The following is a 19220-nucleotide window of genomic DNA, read 5'->3' on the forward strand; positions in this document are numbered from 1 at the left end:
ATAAAAAATATTAGTGAATTTAATCAGACCCATTACAATCACTTAGCTATCTATGGTACTTCTGTTTTAATAAGTCAGCTTTAATGATTGTAAATAAAGATTGGTTTTTATTACAAGCATTCAATATAAAGTCTGAAATGGTTATATGAGTTTAGACATTTGAAAAGATGACTTATTTTATTCAACTGGATTCAAATAGGTGTGTGTTGTCACCAGTTTCCTGAAGTATGGCTCATCGTAGCAGGAACAATGCTGATGTGCTGACACATGTAGCTAACTGTTACCTGTCACTGATAAAAAGAAGTGCACCAAATCTGCTACCTAATCAACTGTCTAGCTTGTATTTTCTGTATGTTAACTTGGTTTAGGAAAATGGAAGCAGTCTTCTCCTAATTTTCTGTATTTTCGTAATGCTTATATCAAAATCTGTTCAGATGGAGAGTATGTTGCAGTAGCACAGAAAATAAACATTTTCGAAAAAATACTGAATTATGAGACAGAACTTCTTCACTGCATTTTTGCAGCATGTGAACTGTTGTGTCAGGAGTAGGAGTGTTTTCATGTATTTGCTCAGATGTGGTTTGTATTTGATGTAGAAGAATAATATGAAATCTGTTATTGTCTAATTTTTATACTTTCAGGTAGTAGAAGTTGGACATTTCTGGGGTTACAGGACAGATGAAAAAAATACAGCTGTTCTCAAGGCTCTAAATGCTGAAATTAACTATCAGAACCTGATGGATTTAGGAGTGCCTCCACGTGTAGATGTTCTTTGTCTGGCACCATTCACTTATCTGGGAAAGAGAGGATACTACAGAGCTCATGTTCTGTATGTTCATGGAGATCTTGCTGAGGTAATGTGCTATGTCATATTGAATTGGTAGCATGTAATTGGGTTAACAGTCTTGGAGCTTTGATGCCTATTTTTAAAATTTATCTTTTCTGCAAATCACTCTGGCCGGAATAGATTAATTTGTTTCTTTTCCAGAACATGGGAATTTTTAGTATTAAATTGAGAAGCTCTTGCAGAGTGAAATAAAATAAAGACTAAAACCTCCAGTGAATCTGAAAGCATGGGGTTTTTTTTTTTTGGAGGAGTGTTCATGCTGCTGAGTTCTATACCATCAACAAATTCATCAGAATATTTTGGCTTTTTATGCTGATATGAGTAATGGAAATTAGTGCCACAATTGGTATTGATTTTTCAGGCCAGTACTTTTCAGCATTTTAAGGACAGATTTTTTTTGGTTTTGTGAGATTGGCCTTTGAATTTCTTTTATTTCTTAACCTGGTTGGGTGTCAGCACTACAGAGTCAATACTGAATATTGTCATAGTTTAACATAATGAAAAATTAGTGAGTAATAGTGCTAATCTCATCACTTTCACATTTGAGTTTATAAACTCAGGTTTATTTATCAGTCACTGAATACGTGTTCACATTTGCTTAGCTGCAGTTGTTAGGGAGTGTCTCTGACTCTTAAGAAGTAAAGTTATGCAGATGTGGGTATGGGGAGAGAATTTAGAGCCTTTTAGAGAAACTTGCCTTTTCTAGATTTAGTGGATTATTTGCATTACAAGTTGATATTTAGGCCAGGGGGTCAAATAATAGACATGATAAAATTTGATGTATTTGTTTTGACATGACTTCATTTGCATGCTTTCCAGACTTTGAATTTGCTTCCATGTGACTTGATAAGATTTGTGTTGCACTGTAGTTTTTAAAGTCAAACTGTGACTCTTCTTGGCACTAAAAGTAGCACTTCTGATACTGTGGAATCTTTGCAGATACTTTTGATTTTTTTTTTTCCAGGTTTTTTTTGTCGATTATGGCAATAGGTCAGAAGTGCCTTTGAATAAATTAAAAGAGATTCCAAGCTGTCTTCAAGAGCTTCCTTTCCAGGTAGGGGTGATGCTGTTGGCTGCTGCTTACTAGATCTTTTTGTGTCTTGCCTAGCAAACAGGAGTGAACTTCAAGTCAGGATGCTTTTCAGAATAATAATTGAATAATACGTATTTTGCTGATGCAAGTACCTACAGATCACCTTCACTAATAGGCAAGAGGTGTGTGTGTTCACAGAGCAGGAATTCTTCTGTGTAATTGAACTACATTGTATTTAATTGTAGAGAAATTTTAGTTTTGTAAAGCTGTGGTTTTTCTTTGTGCTGCTTTGCTGTTCTTTGAACTGCTGGCTTTCCTGGGATCTTTTCAAATAGTACTCTCTTGGTCATTAAATACGAGTATTATAGATCTAGTGATCTTTTGACACAAATTAGAGGAATTTTATAGCTACGTTTTCAGAAAAATAATTCTCTTGAGCTGTATTTACAAATAAAATAACAATACTTCAATTGTAACTCAGTTTTTCAGTTCTCACTCATGTTTTTAAGCTAATAGAAACAGGTGTATCATACTAACTGTGTTCTCTGAAGCATTTAATGATGAAAATGAGAAATGGACTAGCAGAAATTGGATTAGATCTTGACAGGGCTAATTTTGTTTGGTTTTCTTTTGTAATTGATGTAAAAAAATAATTTCGGCAAGAAGCATCCTTTTTTGTATTTTCTACACACTTATTAAATGGAAGTGTATTTCTGCTTCAGGCCTGATCTTTTAATGACCAGTTTTAATGACTGGCTAGAAAAAAAAACAGGGTTTCTGCAGTAAATTCATTCAAAGACATAATTACAGGTAGTGATTGTGGACATGAGAACTTAATTACTCTTGCCTGCCAGGGACAGAAGAGCTGTAGTGGTCCTAACAAGCTTTCTGTTACCTTAGCTGAAAAGAGTTGTGGACTGTGATGTTTTTTCCAGAGAAGACACCTTTGTGCTCCTAAGATTTCAGTGTGAATGGTGAATTACTACCAAATTATCCTTTATGTGCTGTTTGCTCTGATTCCTTAGCAACTGTGTACTATACTGAAGTGATGTGAGCTGTCATGTGTTGGCAGTGATGGAGTAGGAATTATGCCAGTAGCTTTACAGCAGCCCTAGGAATTAGCATAAGCCGCAGCAATAATTATGAAATAATTTATAGTTACTAACTCAGTTTGTTGAGAAAGCAAAATATTTCCTTGCTGATTCTCTGGTCAGGCAAGCGTTGTTTTCAATGGTTTCTGCTCTAGGCTTTGGAATTCAAGATGTGCAAGATGTGTCCCTCTGCCCAATCGCTGGTGTGCGGGGAGCCGTGGAGCTGCAGCGCCAGCCAGAGATTTGCCTCCCTGGTCAGTGGCTGCACTCTGCTTGTGGAGGTTTATTCCCTGCTGCACGGGGTCCTGCACGTGGATGTTTTCCGTCACTCGGGGCGCAGAGGCCTGGTGAATATTCGGGATGTGCTTATCGAGGAGTGCTACGCTGAGCTAGCAAAGGAGTCCTACGAGTCACGAGTACGTATTGGCTGAGCTGCTGCTGCTTTTTTTATTCTAATTTATTTCAGTTCAGGCTGTCCTGAGAAGCTGAGCTGCAGCTTGACTAGTGGCAAGGTTAGTACTTGAATAGGGCAGTGTATTTTTATGTGTGTGCATAATGCAGATCGAGCTGCTGGCCAAAAGCATTGCTGCTCTGAGACCCCTTCTGGAAGAGGTGTTTACCGAGAAATTGCTTCCTCAGTTGAACTGCTCCACTCTTGCTTGAAACTCTGAAAAACTGTAACTGCTTCATAGTTCTAACTCTCTTCCATTTTGAAGTTTTATATAATCTGAAAGGTCATCAGAACATTGGTTTTTGTCTTTGTATGCGAGTATTTCTTTGTGTAGGACTTTTTTTGTAGAATTTCTGAAGACGTAACTGTTCAAGGCTTTTTTAACACTTCTCTTATTGTATAGCAAAGCCATGATTTGCTCAAGGAATTATTTTTGGACAAAGCAAAAGAAGAAAAGCAAATGCCTGTGTCTTCAAGACATGAAGAAAAGCATCTCATTGAAAGACTGTTGAGCTGTTTTTCTGAAAATAAATCTGATGCACCAACCCATAAGGTAACTTGAGAGGTGGTTTTGGCCTGTCATCCCCATGACCCTGCTTCTGACATTGAATGGAGATGAGGGCCGAAAGTACCTTAAATAACCAAGCACTGTTTGATGCATTGAGTAGGGCACCGTACTTTCTGTTGGTAGAAAGCCATAGTGTGACCACTGTTTCAGACTGATCTGCTGCAGCTTTGAACACAGTTCTGAAGTACAGCCTGGGAGCTAATGATCCAGCTCTTCTGACACATCTAAGGCAGCACTTTGAACTCATGCAGAACAGAGATATAATTGAACAGCTGAATGCAGTGTTTCCCTACATGGTAGTCTTCATTATATAAGCCACAGGAAAATAGCAAGTTTACAACCCTGTCAGTTTTTCAGAAAATCTAAACGTGGTTTTACTATACAGTGTTTCATTCTTCATCAGCTAGTGATAGGTAAGCAGCTGGGATAGGTGAAGCAGTGAATGCTCCAGCAACTGATGGTAGTAATAATGCTTTTCCTCTGCCGGTGCCAAACTCAGAAATGTGTTTTGAGGTATCTAGTCACTACTAAGTTGGAATATAAATGTGTGTTACAAGCTAGGCCTCATCTATATTCTGATTATTTTCCCATTTCAGACCTGATAAAATTTCAGGCTTTCAAGTGCCTAATCATGCTCCATTCACCCACAGGAGTAATCCTGTTTAACTTCTTACTTCATAGAGGTATTTTCAAGATTAAAGACCTCATCATGTAAATAAAATTATGTCATTTTCTTAAGTGACCTATGAAGTCTGAACTTGCGTTTTTTAAGCTAGAGGAAAATCATCAATCTGTAGCACCTGTGAAAACAGGTAATTTTAGATAAGGTGCCTCAACAAGCAAAGTTTGCTTTAGATGAGTGAAATGAAAATGCCATTTTACCAATTTAGCAACTCAGCTGGCTCAGTGCATGCTGAAATGTGTTTGGCTTTAATTTAAATCAAAAGCATTTTGATTGGAAGACATCCAGGTGCTAGCTAACTAGAATGGAATTTGTCTCTCCCTTTTTTTGAAGGTGACAGTTTTCGGGCCGTTCAGTCCTTATCAGCTGAAATGCTACAGTCTGACCAAAGTATCCCAATTCAGGTATGAGAAAACTTTCACTGTAAAGTACAGTCATGTTCTTAGCTGTTACTCCCAATAAATCAGCAAAAACCACCTAGTGACTCCTGCAGATTTTCACTGAATTTTTATTCATTGAGAGGACTGAAGTAGTCAGGCCTGAATTGCATTAATACACACACTATTACTATCTGAAATCTTAAGAGTAGTTTTAAGGTGCATTATTGTCTTACAAAGAGATTATTTATTAACTGTCGTCTAAATCTGCTAACAGTAAACAGCTATTTTGAGTTTGTGTTGTGAATTGAAAATTATTTTTTATTTACATGTTTGTATGAGTTTTGGGGGTTTTTTAATGTTGAAAATATTTCTTTTCCAGAGATGTTCTCATACATAGGGAGAGCATAAACTCCATTGTTGTCCATGATGGTGCAGAAGATTGCTTTCAGCAGTTGCTGGTCGCCACTGATGTATCAGTAAATGCAGCTGGTAATGCCTAATAACAATGTTTGGGTTGTTTCTCTAGACTTCTGGTTTTAGAGTAGTTCTATGAGTAAAAATGTTACTGGAGTTCTATGTTACATCTTTTTGAGGTTTCATTTTCATTAAATGCTCCTTGGAGTTATTTGAAATTTTTCTTTTCTTTTGGTGCCAGGGTCTGTGATTTTAGGGGAAACATCTTTGATGCCTCCTATTCATGGCCTGCTTGCACTCCTCAGTATGCTGTTTGCTCCTGCAATAGAACTCAGGTATTTGTGCATTTTAAAGTGGTAGTTCTTTTATTATTTTCTTTAGGATCCTCACAAAATTTTGACAGATCTTCTTTGCTTTCAGCATTTTATATATTCTCTTTTTGGCATTTTTTTACGATTTTCAGTATAGTATGTAGGTAAAACAACTTGTTCATGTACTTGGGAATTGGTACTGCAGAGTCTCCCCTCATGATAAGGCATTACAGCTCCTGACAGTTGTGCTGGAAGCTTGGGAAGGTGGAGTGTAAACTGGGCATGTTAAGTCTACCTGAGGAGAGGAACTTAAGTAATTTTTTGTAAAAGCTAAGTTCTGGCAATGGCATTACTGTTATGTTTTCTTCAGATTGTGGTATTTGTAGACTGTCATTTCAACATAGTGAAGGTTGCTTTCCATTATTTTGCTTATGGATGATTTTTTGGTAAGTTTTACATGTTTTTATAACCAGAACTTCAGTTTTGTTTCATCACTGTATTTTAAAAATCAGTATGACTGAGTGTGAATGCCTCTCAATTGTTTTAGCTTCTTTCAAAGATGTGTCTTGCTTTGCATGGCTTAGACAAATTCATTTAAGTATGTCTTCATAATCTTCATCTCTTGGTGAGGCTGTTTTCTTTCTTTCTCCTGTAGAGTTGATAAAAGTGGGAAGTATTTTACTGGTGTTCTGTGTGGTTTGGGTTGGAGTCAAACTTCTGGAGTTCCACTGCTTCCGGCAAATGATATGGAGCTGACATTTGATGTGCATTTTGGACTGGAAGACATAACAGAGGTAAAACTTGGATAAGAATTTTCACTACAGTAGGAATGCAGTAGAAGTCAGTGCATCTGAACTTGTTAACTCTTAGTATTAATAGAAAAGCTTGTTTGGACTTGTGGGGTTTGGGTTTTTTGTGGTTTTGTTTGGGTTTTTTAATGTTCTCCCTTTTTGTAATCTTGGATTTTTATCAGGAGAAGCAGTTGCCCCCTCCCTACACTTCAAACAAATAAAATATTATAGAATGTTATACCCTTTTCAGAATACAGTCATCAATTTTGCAGTAACCAGTTGTCAATACTTACTAATTTTGTTCTTGGGATTGTCATGGCTTTTACTGACAAGCAGAGCACTGCTGCCTTTCAGGCTTCAGTTTGATTTCACAGCTCTGGTAAGTCATCTGTATCAAGCTACGTCTCTCAGAGCAGATCAGCCAAACAAACAATAAAGCCCCTGCATTCCTCATTACTGCCTTTTGCAGCTCAGAGAGTGAGGTCTGTCAGAGGGAAGCATGTACATAACCTGTGCTATGCAGGACAGTGGCTGTGTTTGATGTGTGTGAGACAGTGAGGGATGTGCCCTGGTTAGGTCTGTGTGCAAAGCAGGTGTTTGGGGTGGTTCCTGAAGGTTTTCCAAGGACACAGTGGACATGCTGGTGCACATATCTGTAAGCTGTTACTTTCTGAAAGTACTGACTTGGTGTGATGGCTGTATTCATGATGCCTTAGCCAGAATGGTAGCACCGAGCTGTTGTACATGTGAAAAATTATGGACAGAGAGAGAAAATAGTTAAAACTTTCACAGAAGGAATTCTGTGTTGGAAAAAGTCCAGGCAAGTGGTAGCCTGTATGTTTTATGGCATATCTGAGTAACCTTAAAAATTGTGATATCATGTGGCTGAAATACCAACATCATTGACCACCAGAGGTGCAACTGCAGGAAGAAGCATTTCCGAAGCTTTAGATGTTTTTGCTTATGCAAATAATATTCCAGTTCAGGTTCAGTGATATGGGTGCCACGACCACCTTCACGTCAGTGTAATGTGATACAGACCTTGTGCTGGTTTAAAGTGCTGTATATTCTATCACTGGTGTTTTACAGATAAACAGCCTGAGGACAGCCATGAATAAGCTGCTCTGTGAACATGCAGTGTGTTATGGACAAGAGCAAGTGGCACAGCTGCAGGAAAACATTCGTCAGAAGCTTCTATGGTAATCATTTTGTAGAAATAAGATCTTCTGTTTCAGAGTCTCAGCAGAAATGAGATGAGTGCTTGCTTGAAGCATAGCTCAGATTAGGCTTTGGAAAAATAATATATGCTCTCATTTAATGATGTTTTTCATTTACTTTGTTTATTTATAAAGCAGTATACTAAACAACCATAGACTTCTTGTGGAAGCACTGGTTCTTCAGGGAAGCCCAATCAGTTAGGAGTCATAAAACCTAGACTATAAAACCTGTTCTGCAGGAAATCAGCTCTTATGTATCCTTGTTTTTTGCACTCAGGACAAAGCTAATGGAATCCTATGGCAGAACAGTGCAGAAAGATTTAGAATTTTTTCTTCCTGTACATTAAATTTGAATTACGTGTGCTGCCTTTCCTCCCTCAGTAGACCTGTGCAGAATAGGTGTTGGCCAAGTGAATTCGAAGTCTCAGGCCAGTTTAGGAACTTAAGTAAGGCCATCTGCCTTTTTGCCAGCAAGCTTCTCCTTGTAAGTGAAGCAGTGGTTCTGAAAAGACCATTGTGATTCAGTGCAGCCAGCCTGGAGAATTTTTTCAGCTTGTAGTTTGGGAGAAAGAGTGCAATGAACTATCCCAGGAGCAGCTCCTTCCAATGTCTGTCCCTGCTGAGCATAATGTGAAAAGTCTTCCCTTGTTTGTACACTCAGCATGCATTTTAGTGCTCTCTGTATCATCAGGAGAATTTTCTCATCCTGACCTGGCTCTCTACTGAACTATGTTAAAAAGAGCTCTGGTCCAGAGTCCATAACCTAACTCTTACCAGCCTCATCTCTAAGAAATACAATTTTTTTTTTTTTGCTGGTAGAGCTTTGTTGAAGTAACTGCATGATGTCAGTTTTAGGCAGTTCCTTGTGCTGATAAAGATCACACCCCTGCTCTTACCCAGGGTTACCAGAAAGATTATCAGAGTATCTATTTATGTTGATTTTTCAGGTGTTTCTTGGTTTTGAAAGTACCTGCTCTCTTACCTGTGGAAAAAAACCCCTATTACATTGCCTTCAGTTTAAAGCAAGCACCCATAGTTCCTATTTCCAAAACTCCAAATAAAATTCAGGTGCATTCCATAGTAACAAGTCAGCCTTACCTTTTGAGGTACTAGAAGTGAAATTAAAAGAGCACAAGCAATGGAGAAGTCAAGGAACCATGGGTAGGCAGAAAGAAGCAAAGCCACAACCCCCCTCTGGAGGTGACTGTGACAGTAACAGCTCATGCTGGGACATCAGTACTTACATGCTAAATTGAAGGCACAAAAATGTCACTGCTATTTGTTCAGACATGTGAATACTTGCTACAGTCTCGGCACCTATTTTGGGCTGATTGTTCAGACATCTCCAGCCAGCTGGGAGGGGAAGGGTCAGACCTTGGCACAGGTCCTGGGCACTGACATGTTCCCAGCTCAGTCAGCACTGACTGCCTGACTCGGCCACTCTCATCAGCCCTTGGACTTCTTTGTCTTCAGGATTTTATACCCTTCTGTGGTAGCCTTTTCTCTCGTGGAATTTTTGTACATTTATTGGTTGTCTTTCAACAATCCTACAGCTGTTTTTATTTAAAATTTTATTTCATTTTTGTGTGGTTTTATTTGAAGGAATAAACAGTCTCATTATTGTAAATGATTTCTTCTTCTCCCTTGTGTTAAAATCTTTCTTGGTTTTGAATATTTTTCCCCAATTGTACTTCCTGTGTTTTGGAAAAAACATTTATTAATACAAGTACATAGGTAAAAATTCAGCCTGAACAGTCTTTCATAACTGTTTTCCATTTTTCAAAAGCTAATTGTATTTACAACATGTCACCACTACATAAAACTAAAATCAGGTTTTGAAAAACACATCTAGACAGAATTAATTAATGTCTACTACTGTTGTATTTTGCACAGCTTGAGGAAATAACTGGAGCAGACAGACTATAGTAATTGAGTTGTCATGCAAAACAAAATACCCTAAAAATAGCTGTATTATACATTCCAGTGAGTAAGCATACATAAAACGTAAGGAATAAATTACAATTGCAAATTCTAGTGCTTTTAAAAAAAAAAAAAACAAAACTCATTATTTTCTTTAGAAGAAACCACATTCTGATACACTATATTCCCTGTGAAAATTTGTATTTTGACTTACTACACTGGAGGGGCAAAGTAGAGAGAAGTGAACAAATCAGACTAGATTAACAGGGAAATCTAAGATTCCCTTTAGCACAGACACCTTGTAAATACCTGCTTGTATCTTTTATAAAAAAATCCTTTGTCTTTATAATTAACCAAATATAAGTGTACTTGTTAAGGCTATTTTTGCGTAATTTCAGTTTAATCTGTAAATCAAAGCCTCGAGACATAATTGATCCCACCTGGTATGAGAAGCCATATGCATGGAATCAGGTAAGGGTATAAAGATTTATTTTAAAACTTTTTTTTTTTGAGGAGTTTGAGTACTCCAGTACAATTAGTGAAGAGTGTTGAAAGGGAGAACTTTTGGGAGGATGACTTTTTTGTTTATTGAATTTGAAAATACCGTAAGCACTGCAGAGTTAAATTAAAGCTTAAGAACTTTCATTTATGTAATCACCAATGTCTGTTGATGCCCTATTTTTGTAGAGTCTGTTTAGTTGTTGGGTGGCTTGTTTTTTAATTTTGTGTATATAAATATTTAGTGTTTTCAGGCAGAACTCTCCATGGGTTTTAAGTGGAGAGAGATTGTAAAGGCAACTTCACATTTGTTGGAAGTTAAAATTTTCTATTCTTTCTATTAAGCAGCTGTAGCTACATTTTCCTGAACGCAGTGCATTTTAGTTTTGTTTTGGGCTGCTGTGCTTTGAGGTGGCTTTTCCTTTCTAGGCAAACAGAAATAAATGTAGCTTGTTTTAGAACAAATGTGGTGGGATCAGGCAAGAGGGCAGTTTTCTCAAGACCTGGGAAGATTTCATAAAAAAATTCTCCTAGCTTCCTATTCTCTTAGAAATCTCACCTTTCTTTTTGTAAGGGCCTCTGCAGGCCACTGGATTTCCTGAAGAAGAACTACAGTTTCTTAATTAAAAGGGGGTGAGGAATTAGTGAGTGCACGAGTAAAACTGCCACACACACCCTGCCGGTGGCTCTCCCACCCTGCGGCCCAGAAAGGAGGGGTTTGGTTCCCCTGGTAAAGAGGGACAACAGAGAACAAGCACCAAGGCAGTTATTTCTAAAAGGCTTTTTTTTTAGAGTGTGTTGTGATACACTGCCTTAGGCCAAAGTGTTTCTATTTTCATATTTCTAATTCAGTTATCCTTGGATTTAGGAAGATAATATACTCACTTCTGCTGGTGTTTTATAACAAGCCAAATGTGTAGGCCTTGAATCAGTATTTTCACTGCATCTGAAGAATCCCCAGGACATCTTAGATCATAAAATACTACCTGTAATGCTTCGGAATTGACTGTGGAATAGTGTTCTGACTCAGGCAAACCGTGAGATAAAGCATTTTGTAGCCCTGGCTCTTTTGTTGCAGTGTGTGGTGTGGAACTGAAATTCCTGTATGATTTAAAACTCTGAACTCTTCAAGACTTCTTCTTAGCTGTGTTATATAGGAAGACATTAAGAATGCATTCTGACTTTCATCTTGCTTCTTTTGACTAGGTGGATTCTCAGCGTATTATTGACGAGTCTGAAAAGCAGCATGAAAGAGGAAATTTTGTTTATCAGCTCCACAAGCTTGTTTTGTTGAATGACTAAGTATTTCTAGAACTCTTTCAGAGGATGAGGTATTACTAGTCTAAAAATTACTTCTGTCTTGTATGCATGTTTTGCAGGATTGTTCCTTAACACGAGTACAAGTTTACTGAAAAACAGTTTAGAAAATGTTCTGTGTTTCTGAAAAAGCTGAAGTTTGCTGGCCTAGAGTAGAAAAGTTTATTCATAAAAGAAACTGATGTAAATCAGGATGCAATTTTCATTTAATACTTCTGAACAGGTTTATCACAAGGTATATGAAAGATGAAGCAAACGAGGCTTAGTTGTTCATTTTCTGTCTTAAAGCTCATAAATTAAGGGGCATGACTTTTTTTTGTCTTTAATTGCAAGTTGCATTATCCTGTTTTCTTTTTTACTAGTTCTTTTAAAAAATATGCAGCAAAGGGGTTTGGGGTTTTCCTTAACCAAGAACTAGAAGTCAGAAGAAACTGATGATCTAAATTATGTTCTGATCCAAACTATATCTTCATATACTGGATACAATTTTTTCATTAATTTTTGTGTACAGCAAAACATAACATGATTTATTTTCCTGTATGGCAGAAGAATGCTTTTGAATTACTGATTCATGGCACTTTGTTTCATCCTTTCATCTTATTTTTACCTGGGAGATCTTTATTCCTAAAAATGAGGCCAGCGGTTTCAGAATAAAATGAAGAAATTAAATAAAATGGTTTTGTCTCTTCCTTTGTGTGGTCACGTTTAATAAAAGCTAAATTTAGTTATTAATGGTATATGATTGCATTCAAGAAATACATGAATACAAAAGCAGTCAGTATATGGAAGAGTATTCATTTTCACTGTTCACTCAGTGAACATTGGAGGTTATGTAATATCCAGTCACCCTCTGAAGGGCAGAGAATCAGTGGTCACCATAAAGAAATGAGAGATTTTTGCAAAATAAGGGGATGCTTAAAATGAATCATTTGAAGCTGTAATTAAACAGAGGGATGACTGTGTAACAGGTAATTTCAGTGGTTTATTAGAGCACTACTTCCTTAGACAGATTTTACTGATCCTTGGGAATTAAAATAGTTAGTGAGAGAGGTCTAACAGAAAAATTGCATCTCAAGTGGCTTAGACAAGAGTATTTCTCAGCCAGGTGTTGCACACCAATTAAGTGTTCCTGTTAAATACCTTGGGGGGCAAGTGGAACAGGCAGGATTTCAAATCTTGCTTTGTCTATTAATGATGGGAGTTTCTGTATGAAAAGGAAACTTGGCAACGCACAAAGGCATGAGAAAAATGATGGAAATCATTCCACATAAGCAGCACTGATTTTTAATTTTTTTATTTTGAAACTCTGTTTCTCTGTGTGTGGGTCTGTGTGTGTGACTGTGCTGCCACCAGGTGGGGACTGCTGTGGTACGGGATAGAACAGCCCTGAAGGAAGCACAGCATCCTTCCAGTCAGCCTTGCTGAGAGACATACATTTGCAGAAGAATATATACAGTACTAACATTTAAAAAGCAGCTGTTGTGTTTTATTGTTTGATACAGGCTTCAACAGCATTGCAAAGTCACTTGAACAAGTTTAAGGTAAGTAGCTTCAGGATTTCCCCCTCAAAGGGTAATACTGTTTTACAGTACTTGTTTCTCGCACTGGAGAAAGAAAGTATTGTAAAATAGTAGTGGCTGTGGACCTGAAACCACTCAGTTTTGTGGCTTTTGGGGGCTACTTCCATAAGAAAAAAAGGCCATGACTGCTTGTCAAGATTTGCTGTATCTCCAGATGCTCACCAACATTGAGCAGAATGAGATTTCACTTACCATAATTTATTAGTGATTTATGTACTTCTTCATTGAGTTTAAGGTGGAAATATTTGAATCTGTAAATGGTCAGAATAATGTTCTTAAATGCTTGCAATAGTAATGATAAAATGACAAACTGTACTGACAGGTGCTCCTAGAATCTGAAACAATGTGCATTGACTTTTATTCGTAAGTCTCCCCACAACTACATTGACACCTGATAACAGTTTTAAATGAAAAGGAGATTTTTTGCCATTGCATGTAATTTTGGAATTTACTGCTACAGGCTTTGATGGAAATGAAATAACATAAACAGAAGAATGAATTGAACTCCAGGGAAGGCAGATCCTTCAGAAACTGTTAAAATGGAGGAACTTAAATTCTTTACCCTACTAAATTCCAGAACCTCAGAAAATATACTGAAATAATGTCTATTTTTAGTCATTTTAGTGTCTGTCCTTGCCCAGGTGTTTCCTTATGGCAGGTATATGGGTGGAGAATATTGTTCATTAATCCTTTTACAGAAAAGTCACCCCTCATTCCTTAGCTGATTCTTGACAGCAGTGCACAGCGCTTGCTCTGTTCCTTCAGGAGAATCACACTGTTAGGATGAACAGCAAAATGGAAAAGGGTGTAACACAGTTGGAAATTCCACATTCCTTCCCCACAAAGTCTGTGTGTAGGGATTAGGGTGGTTTGAATGAACCCAACTGAGTCCTGCTGAGCCTGTGGCCACCTGCACCATGGCAGCTGTGCTCTCTGCAGGGAGTGCGAGTGGGGAAATCAAGGTGAGAGTGGATGTCAATGTGAAGTGATCCATTTCCAGAGAAAACAGGACAGTCCTCCTTTAGCTGGATGGCATTTTTAGGAGGTACAGGTGAATGCATGTATGTCCTGTCCATTGCTTTGACCTTTCCTAGCACAGTTGTGCTGCTCTTGGCACCTGAGCTACCTATTCTGGAAGCTTGCCCATGGATTTTACAAGAGCTTTTGTTTACAGTGCAAAGAGAAAATTGAGTTACCAGGAAAAGGAATGCCAGGGATGGAATTTGAGTAATAAAGGGATGGTGACTTTATAGGGCACAAGGAGTGCAGTCCCAGCAGGTTAAATTTAATGTCAGTCTGCATGGAAGTGTCAGAAAAAGGCCACATGAATTAGGGTGAATTACAAAATCATGGTTTAAACCAGGGTACAGGTGTTAGCATAGATGGGAGTTAAACTGACCTTGGAAAGGTCATTAGCATGTTTTTCAAGGACCAGAGTAACACAGAGCAGGGTTTATCTACCTCATGGACAGGGATAGAACTGAACAGAAAAATAAAAACCCACCATCAGTGTATATAGTTTGACTTGGAGTTTCCTTTCTGTAGAAGAACCTTGAGGAAAACAGATGAAACTCCAAAGAGGTTAATAAATGAAAGAAACCTGAGGCAAAGATGGTATGTCTGAGACATATATTAATCCTCCAGAGGAGTGTTGAGGGAAGAGGCAAGCTCGGAGCTGATCTGGTGAATCTGTTGGAAGATAAATTGCTCTTTTCTTAGTCACTGAGCTACATGGGTAGGTGTATTTGTCATCCCTGTCTAATGCTCCTATATTTAGCTTTCACTCAAGCTCTGGGAGTGTCTGTCTAATCTGCCAGATCTATGACTTAAATCCCTTGGGGTAACAGAGGTGGTTGCTCCTTCTGCTGAGAGCGCTCTTCCGTCCTGGGCAAGGACAGGACCTTCCTAGACATCCCCCTTTCAAGGGAGGGACTCAGCCCCTTCACATCCCCATGAGTGATGGGGAAGTCCTGGCAGATGTTTCTTGGCACAGGAATTAGTTAGTGGATGTTTCTCGATCCCAGGGCAAGGGGGTAGAGAGCTGAGCTTGGGTGCTGGTGCTCACTGCTGGTTTTGCCATTGGAGTGGTGAGAGGGCAGTGGGTTAAGGTGAGCTGGGCAGGAATGAGCTGCACACACCATGAGCCTTCCTGAGGGGTCATGGCCTTCACTCCTTCACCCCAGCAATTTTCTCCCTCACAGTGAGCCACCCTGGGGAAAGAGAGCAGTGGGGTGCCACTTGGTTCAGGGGAAGAAGGGAGGTGAAATGTGTGGTTGAAATGCTGGCATTCATTTCCTCCTGTGCTGCAAAAAGCGCAGAGGCTGCTTTTTTTGCTCTGAAAAACTGCAGTCAAAACTTCATCACTCATGGTTAGATGAGTTCACAACTTCTTCATGTCATGCTTATGAAACTTGTCTTCTCTCTGTGCCAGTCAGAGTGATAAGCCCCAGGTGCTCCACAAACACACCACTGTGATGATCTTTTCCCCTCCTGTATTGGTTTTTCATGCCATGTGGAGAACTGTGGAGGGGTTTTAAATATTTCACTTCTCTCATTTTGTTTTCTTCCTAAACAGAGCATAAAACACCCAGGGGTACCTTTCTCCCTGGATATGTGTACTTGAAAAAGGAAGGGTACAGCTCTTGGCAGTATTTCAACATTTACAAAGCTCTTTGTTCTCTTTTTGGTCTGTTAGTAGCAAAAATATAGAATGTACAATCAGGAAATGAACAGCACAGAGGATGCATATGTATCTCTGGGGTTTTCTTGGTCTGTCTTTAATAAGGACAGGAAAGTAGATAAGATTTTATTAAAATTCTTGATACAGACTGTATCTTCCACAGCACGTATTTCAAGAGGTCACAGAACAGAGCTGCAGGTGTTAAATGACAGAATAATAAGATCACAGCAAGGGCTCTGGTCTTTTATGTATGCAATTCTGAATTGGGTCAGTGGCTAGTAAAATAGCAATAAATAAAAATAAAATTTGAATTCCAACTAGACACACCCAATATTAAGGGCTGTAGCAAGCACCTTACAGTTGCACTTAAGCATAATTTCTAAAAGCTCAAGGCAGTCTAGAACCCAGCTAGTTTTCAAAGTACAATACTTGAAGGGCTCCTGTGAAAAGCAGGATGGTTCTTTCTAACCCTCAGCAAAACAAGCAATTGTGAACTTCTGCAGAACTCCTAGTTGCACGTTTAAGGCTGTACATGATGCTGTGTAAGGCTCTGATGCTGTTGGGATACTGTGAGCAGCTCAGAATCCAGGTTGTGTTAATTGGCACTTGCATGATTTGTGTCTCCCTCACTGAACATTTCAGTAGGTCTCACTCCTCAGAAAGGTAGGAGAGAACCTGGATTTAGCAATTCTGCTTTTATTGCATTTCGTAGAAAGGCTCTTAATCCCCTGGATATAGCAAAGAAGCCACATTGACAATGCACCCCTTCTGTTTCAGAGAATTTCTGAGATACAAGGTTGAAAAATTACGTTGTAAACAAGAAAAGAGATCTTCGAGCAACAAAGCAACTTTCTGTCTCCCTGCCGACTCCCAGTTTCTAATGACTTGTTGTGATGGCTGTCATATTGTTCTAATAATTGTTATTGTAACTTAAGCTCAGCCAGTACATTGAGTCCTTTAGGCTGGCATTTTGACTGAGTTCGAACAGAATGCAGAATTGGTGAGCTGAGAAACTCGTGAACCAGCATAATGAACACCGCACAGGGAAAAATAAAAACTGTGATTAAGACAGCTATGAATAGAAGAAAAGAAACACTGCCTCCCAGTCTGTTCCTTGGAAGTGATTTCCTCATAGCAGGAAGGAACATCAGCAAAGTGAGATCACTGTGCCCAAGGGCACAGCAGCCAGGCATTTTTGGGGTTGATGAGTGAAGCATGAGCTAAGCAGGCTGCAGAACCAAGGAAGCAAGTCAGAGGCTACAGCATTTTTATTTTTTGGGGGGGGGGGTGGTGGTGGCTAAAACAACCCCAAAAATCATCCAGGCAGGGTCAGCAGAATCGGACCAGCAACGTAGATCTCAGTGGATGAAAACGCTCCTGTGGAGAGCAGGATCTTCTCCAAACCACCTCAGTGCAGGTAGGTTTGCCAGTGCAGCTTGGCCAACAGACTGCTATGAAAAATCTAAGAAAGGTATTTCTGATCTGCTATTCCAAATCTATGACAAGTTTCACACATCCAGACCTTCCTCCTGTGCCACAAGTACTCCAGGTGGACTGTTCTACCTCATCAGTCTGCAGGTTTCTGTCCTTCACCTTCACCTCCTGCTGATAAGCAGGGTCACAGCAATCTCGTATCCTCCATGAGGCTGATCACAGAACGTGCTTTATTAACTCAAACTCCTGGCACTTGTTCCCTTTTCCTACTTGTATGTCAGGATTGGTTTTATAAATTCAGTTTCATTTCCTAAAGCCTTAAAAAGCATTTGAAGCTTATCTTCCCTGCAGTCTCTGTGAGGCCTGAGGCTTGTGCTGCACTTCAGTGCTCATGTACCTGGCCTGCCTTCTTCCAGTGGTATTTTCCTTCTTGGTGCCAGATCACTTCTCTTACTTTGCCTAAGGCCATTTTCAGCCTGCCCTTGCCAGTGCCTACAGCCTGGTGCCAGACTGCGCTCCTGAGCACCAGGTGCAAGATCTGTTGCCAGCTTTCACCCCAGAGGTGAAGGAGAGGTAACTGAGGAAATTTCTCCTTACTGAGAAGGAGAAAGCCTCACTTCCCTGCTGCTCTTGGTTTGCCAGGTCTGTGGAGTGGGTGGTTTTTCTGGAGCTACGATTGCAAGGCTGAGACGGGATCATTTCTTGGTCAAATGGTCACCGATCTTCCCAGTGGCTCCCCAGCCAACACAGCCAGCTTTGAGATGCGATTTCCATTGTTCCCAGAATGGTCATCAGTGCTGCACAGAGCCAAACCCTCAGCTTTCTGGCAGAACTAAAAAAAGGCAAGGATTAGCAGTCTGAAGCCTGAAGAAAACCAGGGGTGGCCAGCCTCTCTTGCAAAGTGGTCCACCTCCTAATTCTGCTACCGTCATATCAGGATTTGTCTCAGCATTTGCACTGGTGTTCTAGCAACTGAGTGTTTCTATGAGACTTGACACCTGACAGACATAAAATTACAGTGGTTTCACCACCCTTTAACATGGAAATACCTCCATGCCACTGTCAGCTCAGTGAGCCCTCCGCTGGACAGAGAAGTTTTGGTCCCATCCACTCCTCAAAGAAAGGGGAGTTAAACTTGTACAGCCCAGTGTAAAAGTTTAACAGCATCTGCTTCCCATCCTCGTGTCCCTTGTTGCTGTAATCTGTGACTCATGGGGCTGCAGGCTGAGAACTGATGGCACAGCATGAACTCTGACCTGGGTATTCTCTGTCAGCAGATCAAACACAGAAGAACTAAAAAAAAAACCCCAAAATTGAAAAAAAACTAAGTACTTTTTTAGCTCACGGTCAACTATTGTGAATGCTGGATGTGCACCATGCCTCTCAGGAAACTCCAATTGTTACTATATTATTATTAACCACTAATTACTAAACTAATTCATTGAGACTAGATACCTGTCTTCTAGATAACTGAATTTGGTAAGAAGATTAATCTTACCTCTGAGGTATATTAATCAACATGTAACTGCCAAAAAAAAAAAAAAAAATTACCAATTAGTAATTTAGTTGAGTATTTCAAGTAGAATGTTGCTTGGGTATTTTGCCAGTCCAAAGACCCAATATCTTGATTAGATATTAACACTGCTCTCTCCTCACCACTGAGCCAGTTGCATAGTCAGAGAGGGCTGTCAGGTTGATCAAGTGTGATAAATATGTGGTGACTACTCGTAACTGTCTGTTTGACCTTCATATGCCTGGAAGTAACTTCCAGATCTATTTGCTCCACCACTTTTCCAGGGATTGAGGTGAGGTTGACCAGTCTCTAGTTTCCCATCTCCTCTTCCTTCTCACCATTCTTGAAGTTAGAAGTGACATTTGCTTTCTTCCACTCCTTGAGAACCTTCCCCTGCTTGCCATGACCTTTTAAAGGTTATTGAGTGTCCTCAAATGGCATCAACCACTTCCCTCAGCTCTTGTGAGTGCAGCCCATCAGGTTCCAGGGACTT

At 39.4% G+C, this 19220-nt stretch overlaps 1 protein-coding gene across 1 annotated transcript in view; it reads left to right on the forward strand.

Annotated features, from left to right (window-relative positions):
- Positions 1-11505, forward strand: part of TDRD9 (tudor domain containing 9) — a gene marked incomplete at both ends in the record, with an annotated part of 69366 nt that extends 57861 nt beyond the window's left edge. Inside the window, 11 exons of the mRNA XM_082282984.1 lie at positions 642-854; positions 1812-1901; positions 3127-3387; positions 3826-3975; positions 5006-5076; positions 5432-5541; positions 5708-5801; positions 6433-6571; positions 7658-7767; positions 10104-10176; positions 11410-11505. Coding sequence (XP_082139110.1) covers positions 642-854; positions 1812-1901; positions 3127-3387; positions 3826-3975; positions 5006-5076; positions 5432-5541; positions 5708-5801; positions 6433-6571; positions 7658-7767; positions 10104-10176; positions 11410-11505 — 1407 coding nt within the window. The remainder of the gene's footprint in view (positions 1-641; positions 855-1811; positions 1902-3126; positions 3388-3825; positions 3976-5005; positions 5077-5431; positions 5542-5707; positions 5802-6432; positions 6572-7657; positions 7768-10103; positions 10177-11409) is intronic.
- Between the last annotated feature and the right edge of the window lie 7715 nt (positions 11506-19220).

Source organism: Coloeus monedula (assembly GCF_965178545.1).
Source record: "Coloeus monedula genome assembly, chromosome: 6".
NCBI classification, from domain to species: domain Eukaryota; kingdom Metazoa; phylum Chordata; class Aves; order Passeriformes; family Corvidae; genus Coloeus; species Coloeus monedula.